The 13,996-nt window shown below is 46.1% G+C and overlaps 1 protein-coding gene across 6 annotated transcripts in view; it reads left to right on the top strand.

The window, feature by feature from the left end:
• numb (NUMB endocytic adaptor protein) overlaps positions 1-13,996 on the top strand; it is a 33,734-nt gene that overhangs the window by 15,342 nt on the left and 4,396 nt on the right. For 4 of the 6 annotated variants that reach the window (XM_076146734.1, XM_076146733.1, XM_076146731.1 and 1 more), the window contains exons 2-7: positions 2,796-2,932; positions 7,265-7,339; positions 11,703-11,735; positions 12,431-12,505; positions 13,513-13,653; positions 13,791-13,995. In XM_076146734.1, the coding sequence (XP_076002849.1) occupies positions 2,807-2,932; positions 7,265-7,339; positions 11,703-11,735; positions 12,431-12,505; positions 13,513-13,653; positions 13,791-13,995 (655 nt within the window). In that variant the 5' untranslated portion in view covers positions 2,796-2,806. The remainder of the gene's footprint in view (positions 1-2,795; positions 2,933-7,264; positions 7,340-11,702; positions 11,736-12,430; positions 12,506-13,512; positions 13,654-13,790; position 13,996) is intronic. The other 2 variants (XM_076146735.1, XM_076146732.1) reach the window with 1 other exon arrangement.

The following is a 13,996-nucleotide window of genomic DNA, read 5'->3' as shown; positions in this document are numbered from 1 at the left end:
CACAAACTATTTAGCATGTTTATTAAAGAGTGTGACTCACTTTTTTCAACAGGAAATATTGACATTGCCGCTCCGTCCAAGCAACGGCAGAAGGCAACACGTTTATAATTAGCAGCAAGTAGAGTCTGTAAATATGTGCAAACGTATTAGAAATGGGGCTACTTAATGTCCTGGTGCCTCTACCACCGTGGTACCTGTTTGTTTCTCATATTCCCGACTGTTCCGTTCCGTTCCATCCGTCTCTGTCCTTCCCTCCCTCTTGCCACTTGTCGTGAGGAAGGTACTCCTCTCCCTATTTTTCCCCTTTTTTGTTCGAGCTTTGTTTTCTACCTTCCCTCCCTCCTCAGCTTACTCCTTCTGGCTCGTGGCCAAGTCAGAGGCTAAACCCACCTCACATGACCCTCAACCCCCCCCCCCACACACACACACACACACACACACACACACACACACACACACACACTCCATCTCAGCACCCAGCCAAACGTTCCCTCTCACTGCTCATTCTCTGCTCTGCTCCCTCTGGCTCACACTGCCAAGCCTGCATCCATATCACTGCTTACCTCCCCTGCAGTGCCAACACCACACACATACACGATTGAGTTAGCAAAGGCTAATGCTGCTCGGAATACCAATTTCGTACACAATCCTGTGTCGGACATAGAAAATAATGAAAATGTGCCTGGCCCGTTTTGATCATCACCATTCAAAGATACCCAAAATTTGCAGAACAGACTCATTCAGACCAAAACTCTGCTGTTGTATTCTGTATCTTTGCCACAGACATGTAATGAAAAGCACCCCGTCTTTCTCACACACACACACACACACACACACACACACACACACACACAACCTGTAATGCGCTTTTACCCGCATGCTTTTCTGCTTCCCCTATTAGTGTCTCTTATGTGTGGGTTGTGCGACGACAGTAGCACAAGTGTTAAGTGTTTTAGGATGTGAGTTTAGTAAGGCACTGTGATAAGAGACAAAAACGGCGCAGTAATGGACCCACATTAGCCTGTAAGGGGAAGTAATGAATGGCTTTCTAGACTAATGGTCTTCCATCTACCTGTGTTCCTGGGATGCACTGAAAGAGGCCATTTCCAAAATGAGACTTCCTGTCAGGAAATGGCTTTTTTGTGTGTGTGTCTCAGCTGAAGTCACAGCGGTGGCTTCTTATGCGCAGAACGAACCAACATCCGTTTTGAGATTTTCCACGGCAGCTTTGAAAACAATTGTTAAAGTATAGGAGCAAAGGCAAACGACGGGATCAGGTCAGAGTTCATGGAGAAACACGTGAGAGCCAAAGTGTTGTTTATTTGAATTCACCTGTCGTTTGTGTCATTTTTGAAAGAAATGCTTTAATTCGTCTCACCGGCAATGAGATTCTCCCGCGTTCTCCTCCTCTTCAGTCTGCAGGCTGGAAGCACGCTGCCTTGTCCCTGGCACTGCAGTGAGCCCAAACATGATATGACCTAAATAAACGGGTTCATTAAAAGAGAATGGGAGAGTGGGATGAAGCAATATGTTTCACTCACTCTGTTATCAAACAACCTCCCTCTGCTGCAGTCATGACCTCATGTGCATGTGCAGAAGGTGTGCACATAGTATTTGTAACATTCAAATCATGTTAAACGTGTCAGAACACCTGCAGGGATCTTGTGTGTGTGTATATATACATATCCATATTTTACACACGTGCAGGGACCAGCATTACATGTCATGTGTCTTCTCTTTCTTCTTGCGTGATTTTTCACCGAGTGATGTCACGAACAGCCGATGAAGGGATAAAGGAGCGTTCATTGTACCACACAAGGGCCCCAGTTTCCAGTAGAGAAGTGGAAAAATGGATGAAAAAAATAACCTTAAACTACAGCCAAAATTTAAATTTGGCTGGTGGCTCGCAAGCCCGGCCTCATTGCCAGCCATCTGGCCAAGTGACCAACTATCGCTGAGAAGTCTTACTTTGTTCCCAATATGTAGTCGACTTGAAAAGCGGTGAAAGCAACAAATTTTTGGAATTTAAAATCTTTTGCGCCATTGGTGAACTCTACCGTCCGCTCTTGTCTCTTTGTTTTACTCCTCAGTCCACTCTCCATGTCCCCTTGAATCACAGTCGCAGGGTTGTTGTTTATGTGTGTGTGCGTGTGTGTGTGTGTGGATGGTCTAGTCAGGGCTTTAAGCTTTGTTTGTGCTGCCCACAGAGCTGGAGCCTGACAGGGACAGATAAGAGAGACTCACCTCAAACAGACGTTCTACCTCTGGTCATTGATGGCTCACGGGACAGGTTTGAGGATGCAAACAGACAGCCCAGTCCTGTCAGCATGTGCAGTTAAACATTTGCATCTTGTTGATGCATGATACCACGAGCATAGTTGTGTAGAGTTGGTGAGTACCAGTCCAATTAATCTAGTGGTACGGTTAGGTGATGTGTCCATGGTAATGATCTGCATTGCTTGGCTCCATGAATTTCGCAGCGATCACACCGGGAGGAAGTAGCTGTTCCCTTTCTCCCACATTTCTTCACCCACCTTATAATCAAATATATATATATATATTTGATTTGGCATAAAAGGAAAGTGTACGTTTGCATGTTTTGATTCACCAGTAGCACCGTCTAAGTCAACAGCTGCAAAATGCTGCAAAACAACATAGTGCTTGGCGATGATGCTCATTCTGCAGTTCCTACACCACATACGCATTTCTTTCCAGTCATGCACCATTTTATTTTGCTGCTCTGAACAGACCAATTTCCTCTACAGGATAAACAAAGTGTCTCTCGTCGTTTGCAGGGAGCTCAGCGATGAATAAGCTACGGCAGAGCTTCCGTCGGAAGAAAGACGTCTACATGCCAGAGTCGAGCCGGCCGCACCAATGGCAGACGGACGAGGAGGCGGTCCGCAGTGGCAAATGCAGCTTTGCCGTCAAGGTGACTTCTCCTTACGCCCAAACACACACACACACACACACACACACACACACACACACACACACACACACACACACACACACACACACACACACACACACACACACACACACACACACACACACACACACACACACACACACACACCCCTGCATAGGTTGGACAGAACAGCACACGTACATTCACAGATGCGCAAACACTCTTCTCACACAGTCGCAGAGTGTGAGGATGGCTTTATTGTGGTCCAATCATACCTCTGAGAAACTCACACACTGCCTGGCTCCCCAAGGACACCGCTTGTGATTAATCATGAGAATTGGGAGAGTGTGAGCACAGCTTTTATCTGGGTTGCAGGATAATCTGCTGCACCGTGCTGCACATCGCCGCTTGATTTGTAGGTTTTCTTGCCTTCCGGGCTAATTGGAACCACTTTTATCACTAAATATAACAACGTACACAATGTAAGAAATGTACTGTAAATGGTAAACGGCAGACATTTGGTTACAATGTAATGCAGGGCAGAGAAAGACACGGGAGCACAGTACAGACGGCATCTGTCTCCATACATGCATTCAACAATGGACTGGTGTTGGGTGTTTTGTAGCGAGGAAATGTTCCACTTTTGGAAACAGAAGTGCAACAGTACAAATCCTCACCTCAGTCAGGACAGAGGGGAACTGAAAACGTTTAAGTTGAGAAAGTGTTGTTTTGCTTTTCCCCTGTGAAGCACTGTGAGTGTGTGTGGTCGGTGGTCGTCCGGTTAGGGAGTTGTGTGTGGGATTTCCGATGTGAACTCTGCAGTTTGTTGTGTGTCAGTAGATAGTGGACAGAGGGAGGCTAGACAGGTGTCGGTTTCCGGACCGATTATTTGCATAGTTGCATTGTGTGTTGGTTTATGAGTTCAAGTAACGAGTCGTTCCCGTTGGTGTGTGTGTGTGTGGATTGCCTCAGAGCTCCTCCAAGCTGTCTTCCTAATGCAAATACAAACACACACACACAAAGACACACACACACACACACACACACACCTTTCCTCACTGACCTGCTCCCCATTATTGGCTTCTCTCTGGTGCATTCAAGACCCGGTTATTTTGTCCGATTTGTTAGTTTTTTGTGTGCGGTTTAATTGATGGATCTACGTTTTATGTGTTTTTGTATCAAAGCTGGTTTTCTTCTCTCTGTACAATTCCTATACATAAGTATTTAGTAGTGTTTACTAGCGTTTACTTGTGGCACAAAATAACAAAGACCTCCTGTTTACCACCGGCAAGGATTTGTGCCACTGCAATCAAATCTTTGTTGTGACTTTTGCAGTTACACACATTTCTCCAACCATTTTTCTCCCCCCTTTGCTCCCTGCACTAGCTTTCATCGTGCCACTGCAACCTACCTTGCTATGCCTCCTCTTCCCTCCCCCCCCTCCTCCCGCGCCGTGTCTCCCGCTCTAGGTGCCTCAGAGGTTGTGTGTGGGTTGGAATAGTCGCAGCGGAATGATCACTACTGCGCTTAGAAGTAAGAGCTCACCAAATAGCGGGGAGGAGAGGAGATGGAGGGTGAATAGAGAGGAGGGGAAGAAGCGACTTTACGTGGTGATTTGGGAAGCTTTTTTGGGGAGAGTTAAGAGAAGGTGTTGCTCTGCTCATTGCCAAGCGTTCCCCTCTGACTGAACACAGCCTACTGGCCATGTTTCATATTAAACAGCACGCCGGTGTGTCGTTTCCACACTAAATCCTCCCTTCGAAAGAGAATTCTTCATGACTCAAGGTGATTTGTGTTTTGCAGTCGCACAAAAATACAGACCGCTGCTATTTGTGAGCCGTATTCAGAAAGTGAAATTTGGAGAAGGATGTGAGACTCGATTGATTTTTCTTTTTTTTGTGTGTGTGTTCCTTACCAAGTCAAATAGTTCAGAAGAACAATAATTCACACCATTCGGGAAAGAAGTGTGTGTGTGTGTGTGTGTGTGTGTGTGTGTGTGTGTGTGTGTGTGTGTGTGTGTGTGTGTGTGTGTGTGTGTGTGTGTGTGTGTGTGTGTGTGTGTGTGTGTGTGTGTGTGTGTGTGTGTGTGAGAAACATCTGAGAAAACTTGAATGAATGAATTGACAGTGCCATAACCTTGTGCACTGATTCTATTTTGTGTAAGCAGGCGAGTTTGTGGACTTTTTGTCGCAGCTGACAGAATTTTGCACTTTTACTGATGTGTGGCCAATACCTGGTATTTAAACAAAGAAATTCACAAGTTCACTCTGTTGCTATGGTTGCCTACTGGCCTGTATGTGAGATGTTGTTTTGACCCAAGTCCCTGCTTATTATGGGCTGCTTATATTGTTAGCCTTCAGTGTTTACTTTATGTTCGACGCGGTCGCCCTTTACAACTGGGCAATTGCTGCTCAGGCGAGAGAATTGCTAATACAAGGTGTCATCTTACCTTGGTCCGGTGGTTCCCAAAGTGGGGGGCGCAACCGCTAGGGGGGGCCTGGCGGGGGGGCGCGGCACGGGACCGGAAGAGGAGCTATAGGAATAAGTACCGCCTCAGGTAAATGAATGAGGCTTATTCTCCTGCAGCTATACAAAAAACTTCTGATCTTTAAAAGGGGGGCGCAAAAAAAAAAGTTTGGGAACCACTGCCTTAGTCCTTAACTTTGCAGTTACAGCGCAATTTTTACAAAACTCATCCTACATGGATCTATACAAATCTACTTCATTTAATCCTAGTCCACTTCAGAATTAATGTCAGAATGAATTCCTGAGTTTCAGATCCTAAATGCCCCGGCCCACAGACTGTTTCTAGAGTTACCAACAGAGCAGAGCAACATAATACAATGGAGCATCTGTTCTGACCGTACGTCTCTCATGCATTTACTCATCAGACAAGTATCCTGATCCTCCTATTAGGATCATCAGCTCTACTACTTCTGTTGTCACAGCTGCCTCCTCGCAGCAGTATTGGCCTTTTTGTCTGTATCCATGTGTGTGTGTATATGTGTACACAATGTGCCACTAGGTCGAAGACGTGACTCGTAGTTGTGACGTCGCCTTCTCAAAATAGCAGGGCCCAAGGGTGGAGGTCTCAGGCGGCGGGGTCAGCGCGTGTGTGTGTGTGTGTGTGTGTGTGTGTGTGTGTGTGTGTGTGTGTGTGTGTGTGTGTGTGTGTGTGTGTGTGTGTGTGTGTGTGTGTGTGTGTGTGTGTGTGTGTGTGTGTGTGTGTGTGTGTGTGTGTGTGTGTGTGTGTGTGTGTGTGTGTGTTCTATAAGGGAAGGGTATGGACTTCCTCTCCGGCCCTTCACACACAATGGTTTGTGGGGTGGTCAGGTTTGCACCTCCGGATTGACACACACCGCAGGGCGTGATGCTGCTTGGAATCTTAGGCGGTAGGATGGGAGGTGAGGGTCGGAGGGAGCAGCCTTTTCCTTTCATTCATTTACACTTAAACACACCCGCGTAGGATGTGCGAATAATCCCGAATGCCTATTCTGGAGTAGAATTGGCCCAGTTGCACATTGTACAACGCATCCAGCAGGATTAAACATTTTTTGTAACGGCAGGTATTCTGTGACAGATGACCTGATTTGATTTGTATGACCGAGTTGTGTCTCACTCAGCTGGGACTCTTGTTATTTAGGCCAAAACAAATATCAGAGCCAGGGTCAGGTTACCCTCGGCAGCCGGCCACAGGAACACTTCGCCTTCCGGAATGCCGAGCGTATATACGAGGGTAGTCTAGTCACGCGTGTCATCCTTACCCTTCTCATGTCGGCTTCATGTCATCACCCACTCACTGGATCAGACACTTTTGCTATCACACACAGGCGCGTTTGTATTTCTTTGCAAAGTGTTGTCATGAGTCCAGGGTGATTTTGGACTTTGCCCCGTCCACCATTTTTATGACAAAGTCTGGATTACGGATTAAACTACCTGTGTGCTTGTATTCTGGTTATCTGTCTGCTATTCACCACAACTATAGAGGCAACAACCTTAATCCTAGAAATAGTAATGAATGAAAGTCAATTCCTATCGCCTTTGTTTCTCACAGTAGTTCGACGCGGCTTCACTGCGGTTATACAGCCTTCATGATTGTTATATAGCATGTTCTGTGGTATATCTACTCTTGGCTATCTTAACTAAATTGACAATATTGAGCTACTGATTAACCAGGGAGCCATTACACTAGGTTTGAAGTCAATGCAGTGATTAATTAGGTTTATAAATCACCACAAAGAATCTACTGTGGGACTGGAGTCAATCCGTCCTGCTTAGATACTTGACACCTAGCCACTAGAATCATTCGCCACTGTATTCTTCATTCTCTACCTTCTTTCTGCCCCCCACCAGTACCTGGGCCACGTGGAGGTGGAGGAATCCAGAGGCATGCACATCTGTGAAGACGCTGTTAAGAGGCTCAAAATGGTAAGTGTCATGCTGTTGTTCTGTTCTGCCAGGGATGGACCTTCTTCACGCCCTTTCTCTCTTCCTCCAATACCTTTCCATCTCTAAGATACCATCATCTTATTCCACTGACTCATTCACATTATCGTTATCTCACATCCGCTCTCCATTATCTTCATCTTTCCCCTTGTACATCTTGTAAAGTTTTCCCTCTTGCCTTTCGCCCTTTGCATAGAAGCCCGAGTGCGGCTGTACGTCAACGTTTGTCGTTGAGGGCCTCCACCCAGCATGACTCTACTTAGATAACCTTCAGAAATGTTTGGGCCTGAGTGTCTTTTCCCCCCCTCACACCCCTTATTCTCTCACCCAGAGCTGATACACATACTTCCTGTGGCAGTAGATTCCGGGTGAAGTTGCGCAAATGAACAAATTCCAGTGTTGGGGGGTGAAGGGAAGGAGGAAACCATGGTTTTCCATGTTGTCAGTTATTTACCAAGGCCCCTCCCACATCACAAACTCCTCTGGATGAATGTGACTGGCGCTTTCTAGGTCGGTGCCATGACTGAGTTTGAATGCCAGTCAGCTGAGGGTCGATGTGTTTTTTCCTGAGTTATAACACAAAGATGAATTGGAATTCTCTACGGAAAGAAAGTGAAAGTCTTGTTTGATTTGAATACCTTAGAATTAAAGTTTCAGTTTGAGATGTCAATCTTCACAAAATTCACAACAGTTTCCTCCTGTTATCAAACTCCATGACTTGTTTCATGACGTACTGCAGAATGTCCTTGCTTTGGGCCTTTTTAGCTGTATGAGCAATGTGTATTACTCATTGAGTTGCTGAAGAAACACTTAGCTCAAGGGTAATGTCCTCAAATATTAGAGACAGGTGCAACAAGGAAGTACTTAAGAGAGTGCAAATCTCCACCAAGGCTGAACATTCAGTCAATTTGTCATAACACCTTTGACCATGAATACAGAAGAAGATTAGGAAGCCATTTGCACCCCCATCACCAATCTGGATCTCAGCCATCTTATATTCCTAGCCCTAAGGTGACTGAAACACTATCCTTAACCTTTAGAGTTGTCCCTCCAACAAACATAACTGAAAACGCATTGACAACACACACAAAGATTTCACACACACACACACACACACACACACACACACACACACACACACACACACACACACACACACACACACACACACACACACACACAGAGTCAAGGCTCAGAGATAATTTACAGTACATACACAAAAGGGGGAAGTCACATTTATGCACAGAAGCATAGTGTCGACATAAACACAAGCCAAACACGTTTTAACACAACACACACACACACACACCGGCACAAGGTCACGTGCACACTCGCTGACGTTACACGGTGGACACAGAGCCTCTGGCAGTGGAGTCTTATTGAGTTACAGTCATTTTAACAAGGTGGACGTGATTGAGTCGACTCAGAAGGAGGGCGGCGGGTGTTTCTGCCTCCTGTCCTGCAGGCGGTGACCGTCTGACCTTCCTTTCCCTAATGATATTTCCTCCCCTTTTCTCCTCCATCAGTCTCACGCTTCCAGACTCCCCAGAGGACAGGAAACACACAGAGTTATTGATCTGTGTGTTCGTAGAAATAAAATGAAAAGGGAAATTAACACCCGCCAACTTCAAAATGTCATGTAATCAATTGATAGTGTCTGCGGCGAGCTCCTAAGGACCGTTTGCTGGTGAAATGGTGACATTAGTGATTACATTTAGCAGTGTGTCTTCTGTTATGGTTAGTGAACATTGACATCCCTGCTTAGAAGTAGCCAACATCCATCTTCAACTATTTCAGACAAAGTTACTGTTGTTTGACTGCATTGTTGGCTGTTTTCTTCTGCACGTGCATGTTTACCTGTACGTTTGACGGACCTGGCTTACAGGAAGTGGCAGAAATCCTTCACTATTTATTTGTTTGACTTCCCTTCTGGTGCCAGTCCAGACCAGACGTGGGTCACGTTCTGTAAACAGATATGATTAGTGAGGCCCCCGGCGGTTCCCTGTACCTCTGCCTCCTCACGGTAATTGTTGCCAGGCAACAGAAATGTCTCCTGATGGCAAACAAAATGTGGGTTATTACTACCTTGCAATAATCATTTCCAGAAACTAATAGGCGAATGAATTGGGACAAAGCAGTCTGACAGCATCAGCATTAACATCTGAGAGCAGGAGAGGCGAGGAACCGACGCCACCTGAGGCTCAAATGGGAACATGCCGAGAAATGTAAACACACACATTTCCACATGTGTCCACCATGCAGGAGGGTGTGTGTGTTGGTGGTCTGGCTGTCCGTCGGCTTGTTTGTGTGTCGAGATCCCCACTGCTCTAAGCTGACCCCATTGTATTCCCAGTAGCCTTTGGACCAATAATGAGAATTTCCTCAAAGCGCTGTGACCCATGACTCAGATAGAGGTGGAGGAGGAGGAGGCTGCACTGCGGCACCACCAACCTCCGAGCTACCCTTTTGCTTTGTCATCACGATGTCACTTCCTGCTGCCGTCGCCCAGGGTCAGATGTGTGTTCTGTTCTCTAGCAGGGGGAATGTTGATGTAGGTGTCAGTGATGGTCTCTGGGTTCATTATGGAGAAAATGAATCTAATGACTGGTGATTTAATTTGGAAAAAGCTGCATACGGTTTACCTTTACAGCAAAATCCTCCCTCACACTCATCAAAGCAAAACACGATTTCACGACCAAATCAAGGCGTATGCTTAAAGAATTAAATCTAAAAGCAAACCATCTCCTCCTGGCAGCTACTCCACAGACTGGTGGATTTACATTCCTAGACAGCCCAGGCAGGTAAAATGACACATCTACTGTTCACCGTGTGCTTCTAGGTATTGCAGTGAGAGTTCCAACATGTGATTTAATCCAAATGTCATAAAGTGTTATACGAGCTGTTGATTGCTTTTGCGGTCGGTTAGGTTTGTTTGTGAGCGGCGTGTCTAATATTTCCAAAAGAAAACCCAAGTTTGCAACAACGAGACTTCAACGAGGTGCTGCTGGCATTTAGGCATCGAGTAGAAAAAAAAAGAGTTTAAATATCTGCGCATTTGAAACGCCAATATTGTCTTATGTGAATAAGAATAAAGCTTATTAGATAGAAATCCATGTTCCTGCTGAAGTCCTTGTATTTTGCCTTGTCCGCCTCCCTCTGCTCTGCCTTAAAGCTTTTCTCCTTCTCTGTTCTCATCCCAGTTCACACACACGGTTTAACCTTTTTGTTGGTGTTGTACGTTGTGTCATAATGTTTTGTCTTTTTAAGCAGGTTATTTATTGTGGTGTTGCTGAGAAACAGCCTTCCAAATCCCCCTCCCCGACACTGCTGCTGCCCTCCTTTTCTAGTTTGTTAGCCTTATCTCCTAACCCTAGTTTACTAATACCTCGCTGTGCAAGCTCTCAATCATCTGCATGTCTACGGTTCTCACAAAAGCACACGCTGACTAACAAGCGCTTACTCACTGCTTTACGAAGCTCCTATGGTGGTAACACGTCAAATCATGCATTAACACAGCGCTCTGAGTGCCGTCTCCACTATGGCTGTGTAACAGGAGCGGAGTGGCACTCCTTTCCACAGCTTATGTGGAGGAGAGGAACTCTGGGGGCGTCGTAGGGAGTGGGGGAGGAAGGGAGGATTAAGAGCAAGTCTGGTCTGGTTGCGGGTTCTTTTTTTTGTGGTTGCAGCAGCCTAAACTTGACCTCTTACTTTGACTGACCAGTGAGCAGTCACAGGCCTCACTCAGAGGTCAAACAGCCGAGTGCGGGAATCAGTTCCCGTCTGCAACAACCATGGAATGACCACGTCTGGGTCATGGAATTGAAAGGAAAGCGAGTAAAATTGGATTTTTGGGGTAATCGCAGAATGGGTAATTCCCACACACACACACACCTGAAGATCAACCAACTCTGCTAGTTGTGGGTCCGTGGTTGTCCTGTAAGACGATTCAAATCTTCTCAGGAGATTCCCCGACACTGATTTACAATCTCCTGATCCGGAGAGGGCTCTGGCTGGAAGAGTGATGTGATTGACTGGTTTTCAGTGTGGCAGTACTAACACTGATCATAATAACAACAATAATAACCACAGTATCACCCACCAAACACCGATCAACACAGAATCATGTAGAACCGCCAAATCATTGCCTCGCTCACTCACTCTAACCCAATTTCACCTCCGCCTCCAAAACAACAAATCCTCCCCCCGCCCCCCCCAAACCAAATCCGTCCCTCTGGGTTCCAGACAATTTGTAGCCCTCATAGGTAACATTCTCATACCTTGTTCCTCCCCCCCGTCTCCCCCCCACCCCTCTCACCCACCCTCCCTTTACCACATCCACTTCCAGGACAGGAAATTCTTCAAGGGATTCTTTGCAAAAGTAAGTTCTGCTTTTGTGTGTGCCAGTGTGTTTCACTTTGTTATCAGTGTTGTTACTCATCTTCTCCCCCCTCACGTAACACTTTGTCACATCTGAAGGCTGCAAGAAACACACACACACGCACACACAGGAGGAAATCTGTCTGAAGAGAGACACGATGATGCATGTGTTTGTTTGTGTGTGTGTGTGTGTGTGTGTGTGTGACCGGGTGGGGTGGGGCACTTTTGTTGCGTTTGTGTGTCCGCGTGGTATTGTGTTAACCATTCTTCTTCCCATCGGCCCCTCTCCCATGAATGGAACAATGAACACTTTACAAATGAAATGGCGATTGTTTTTGCGCACAAATAATTGATTGTTATTATTCCCACTGTTGACTGCCTTATCGCACCAGAACTCATACCATCCTTGTTTCTTTGGTCACTTTTTGTTTTGGGTTACTACCACACAGCACTCAGAGGACCAACTCCTGACTTGTGTGTTTCTCCTCTCTGTCTCATACATGGTGCCTTCTCTTCGTTTGCAGGTGGTGTGTGAGGTTTTGTGTGCGTGCCGATTGAACTTTTGTTGCGTGTGTGTGAATTGTATGTACAGGTATCAAGGAAAGGTACAAAGGGGAAGTCATCTGGGGGTGGGGGAGGGGAAGGTACTGAGAAGTTGCCTGCTTTCTCACTCGTTGCCCGTCTCTGTTTCTGCAGGCGGGGAAGAAGCCGGTACGAGCTGTGTTATGGGTGTCGGCAGACGGTCTTCGAGTTGTAGACGACAAAACAAAGGTAATAAGTCCCTTCAGCTTTCGGCCCTCTATCACAGGATCTGAAACGCCTGGATCAAAAAGAAAAGAGCTGCCAGAGGAAATACATGTGGCTTTACTGGCTTTGAAAGAGGAAACAGATCTTTGTTTGGCTCCAAGAGTTACTACTGGTAGTGCAGTTGCTAAACTTATGGTCCAGTGACCTCCAAAAGGCCCTTTTTGGGGTAAAATGTACTTAATGCACCTGCAAGAGTAGATGAGTTGAGTAAAGGCTTTCATGTTGGTTTGGTTTCACATTCTGGGTCGCACTGCCACCTGCTGGAACATACGTGATCGTATGTTCGAATTTGCAGCAATTCTTACAGTGGGCCATGTTTGAAAGCCACGCTGTGTCGTCAGTGCTGATGGAGTTTTTGTGGGTGAGTGGGTTGTGTGAGGATGTGGTCACGCTGTGTTGTCACATCAAAACGTTGGGCTGTGAAAAGGAAAAGGTGCTCTGTGAAAATGAGTTGTCTGTTCAGAACAAGCACATCTTATTCAAATCTTATCAGATCGCAGAGCATAAGGAACATCTAAAAATAAAACCGGGCCCACGAAAGACATTTCTGAACCATTTCACCTTTTTTATTTAATGAAAACTAGAAAAAGCAAGAAGGTAGAGAATTCTAAATCGTATCTTTTTGAAATTCAGATCCTCTTCAAGTGCTCACTTATTGTGTCACTGTTCTGCCTATGTTTTGAACCGACTCACTTCAAACTCATGCAGTGGTTCCCAAACGTTTTCTTTCGCGCCCCCCCCTTTACATAGATCAGAAGTTTTTCTCTTTCTCCTGCAGCGAGACGAAGAAGTATCGCCTCATTCATTTACCTGAGGCAGTACTTATTCATACCGATCCTCTTCTGATCCTGCGCCGCGCCCCCCCCCCCTGCAGTAGCTCTGCGCCACCCACTTTGGGAACCACTGAACTCAATGTAATACTTCAGTTTTATTATAATAACAAGGTCATCGTAATGCTGCGTGTGTTACAGGACCTGATTCTGGACCAGACAATAGAGAAGGTGTCGTTTTGTGCTCCGGACCGGAACTTTGAGCGGGCATTCTCTTACATTTGCAGGGATGGAACCACGAGACGCTGGATCTGCCATTGTTTCATGGCCATCAAAGACTCAGTGAGAACATTTTATAATTCTATGTTTAGACAGAGTAGGTACAGTAGGACAATACAGTTGTTTTGTATGTATTTTTGTATTTTGTTTGAACTGAAAGAAACCCAAAGACGACTGTTTTTTTCCTTCCACTCGTTCAGGGAGAGCGTCTCAGTCATGCTGTGGGTTGTGCATTCGCCGCCTGTCTGGAGCGAAAACAGAAACGGGAGAAGGAATGCGGGGTCACAGCGACCTTTGACGCCAACAGAACTACCTTCACCCGCGAGGGCTCATTTCGTGTTACTACAGCAACAGAGGCGGCAGAGCGGGAGGAAGTCATGAGGCAGCTGCAGGACTCCAAGAACGG

The sequence above is a fragment of the Genypterus blacodes genome, unplaced genomic scaffold (genome assembly GCF_046128005.1).
Source record: "Genypterus blacodes isolate CSIRO-AG114 ecotype Tasmania unplaced genomic scaffold, CSIRO-AGI_Gbla_v1 ptg000033l_1, whole genome shotgun sequence".
Classification (NCBI taxonomy): domain Eukaryota; kingdom Metazoa; phylum Chordata; class Actinopteri; order Ophidiiformes; family Ophidiidae; genus Genypterus; species Genypterus blacodes.
This window is presented reverse-complemented; position numbering and strand designations above follow the sequence as displayed.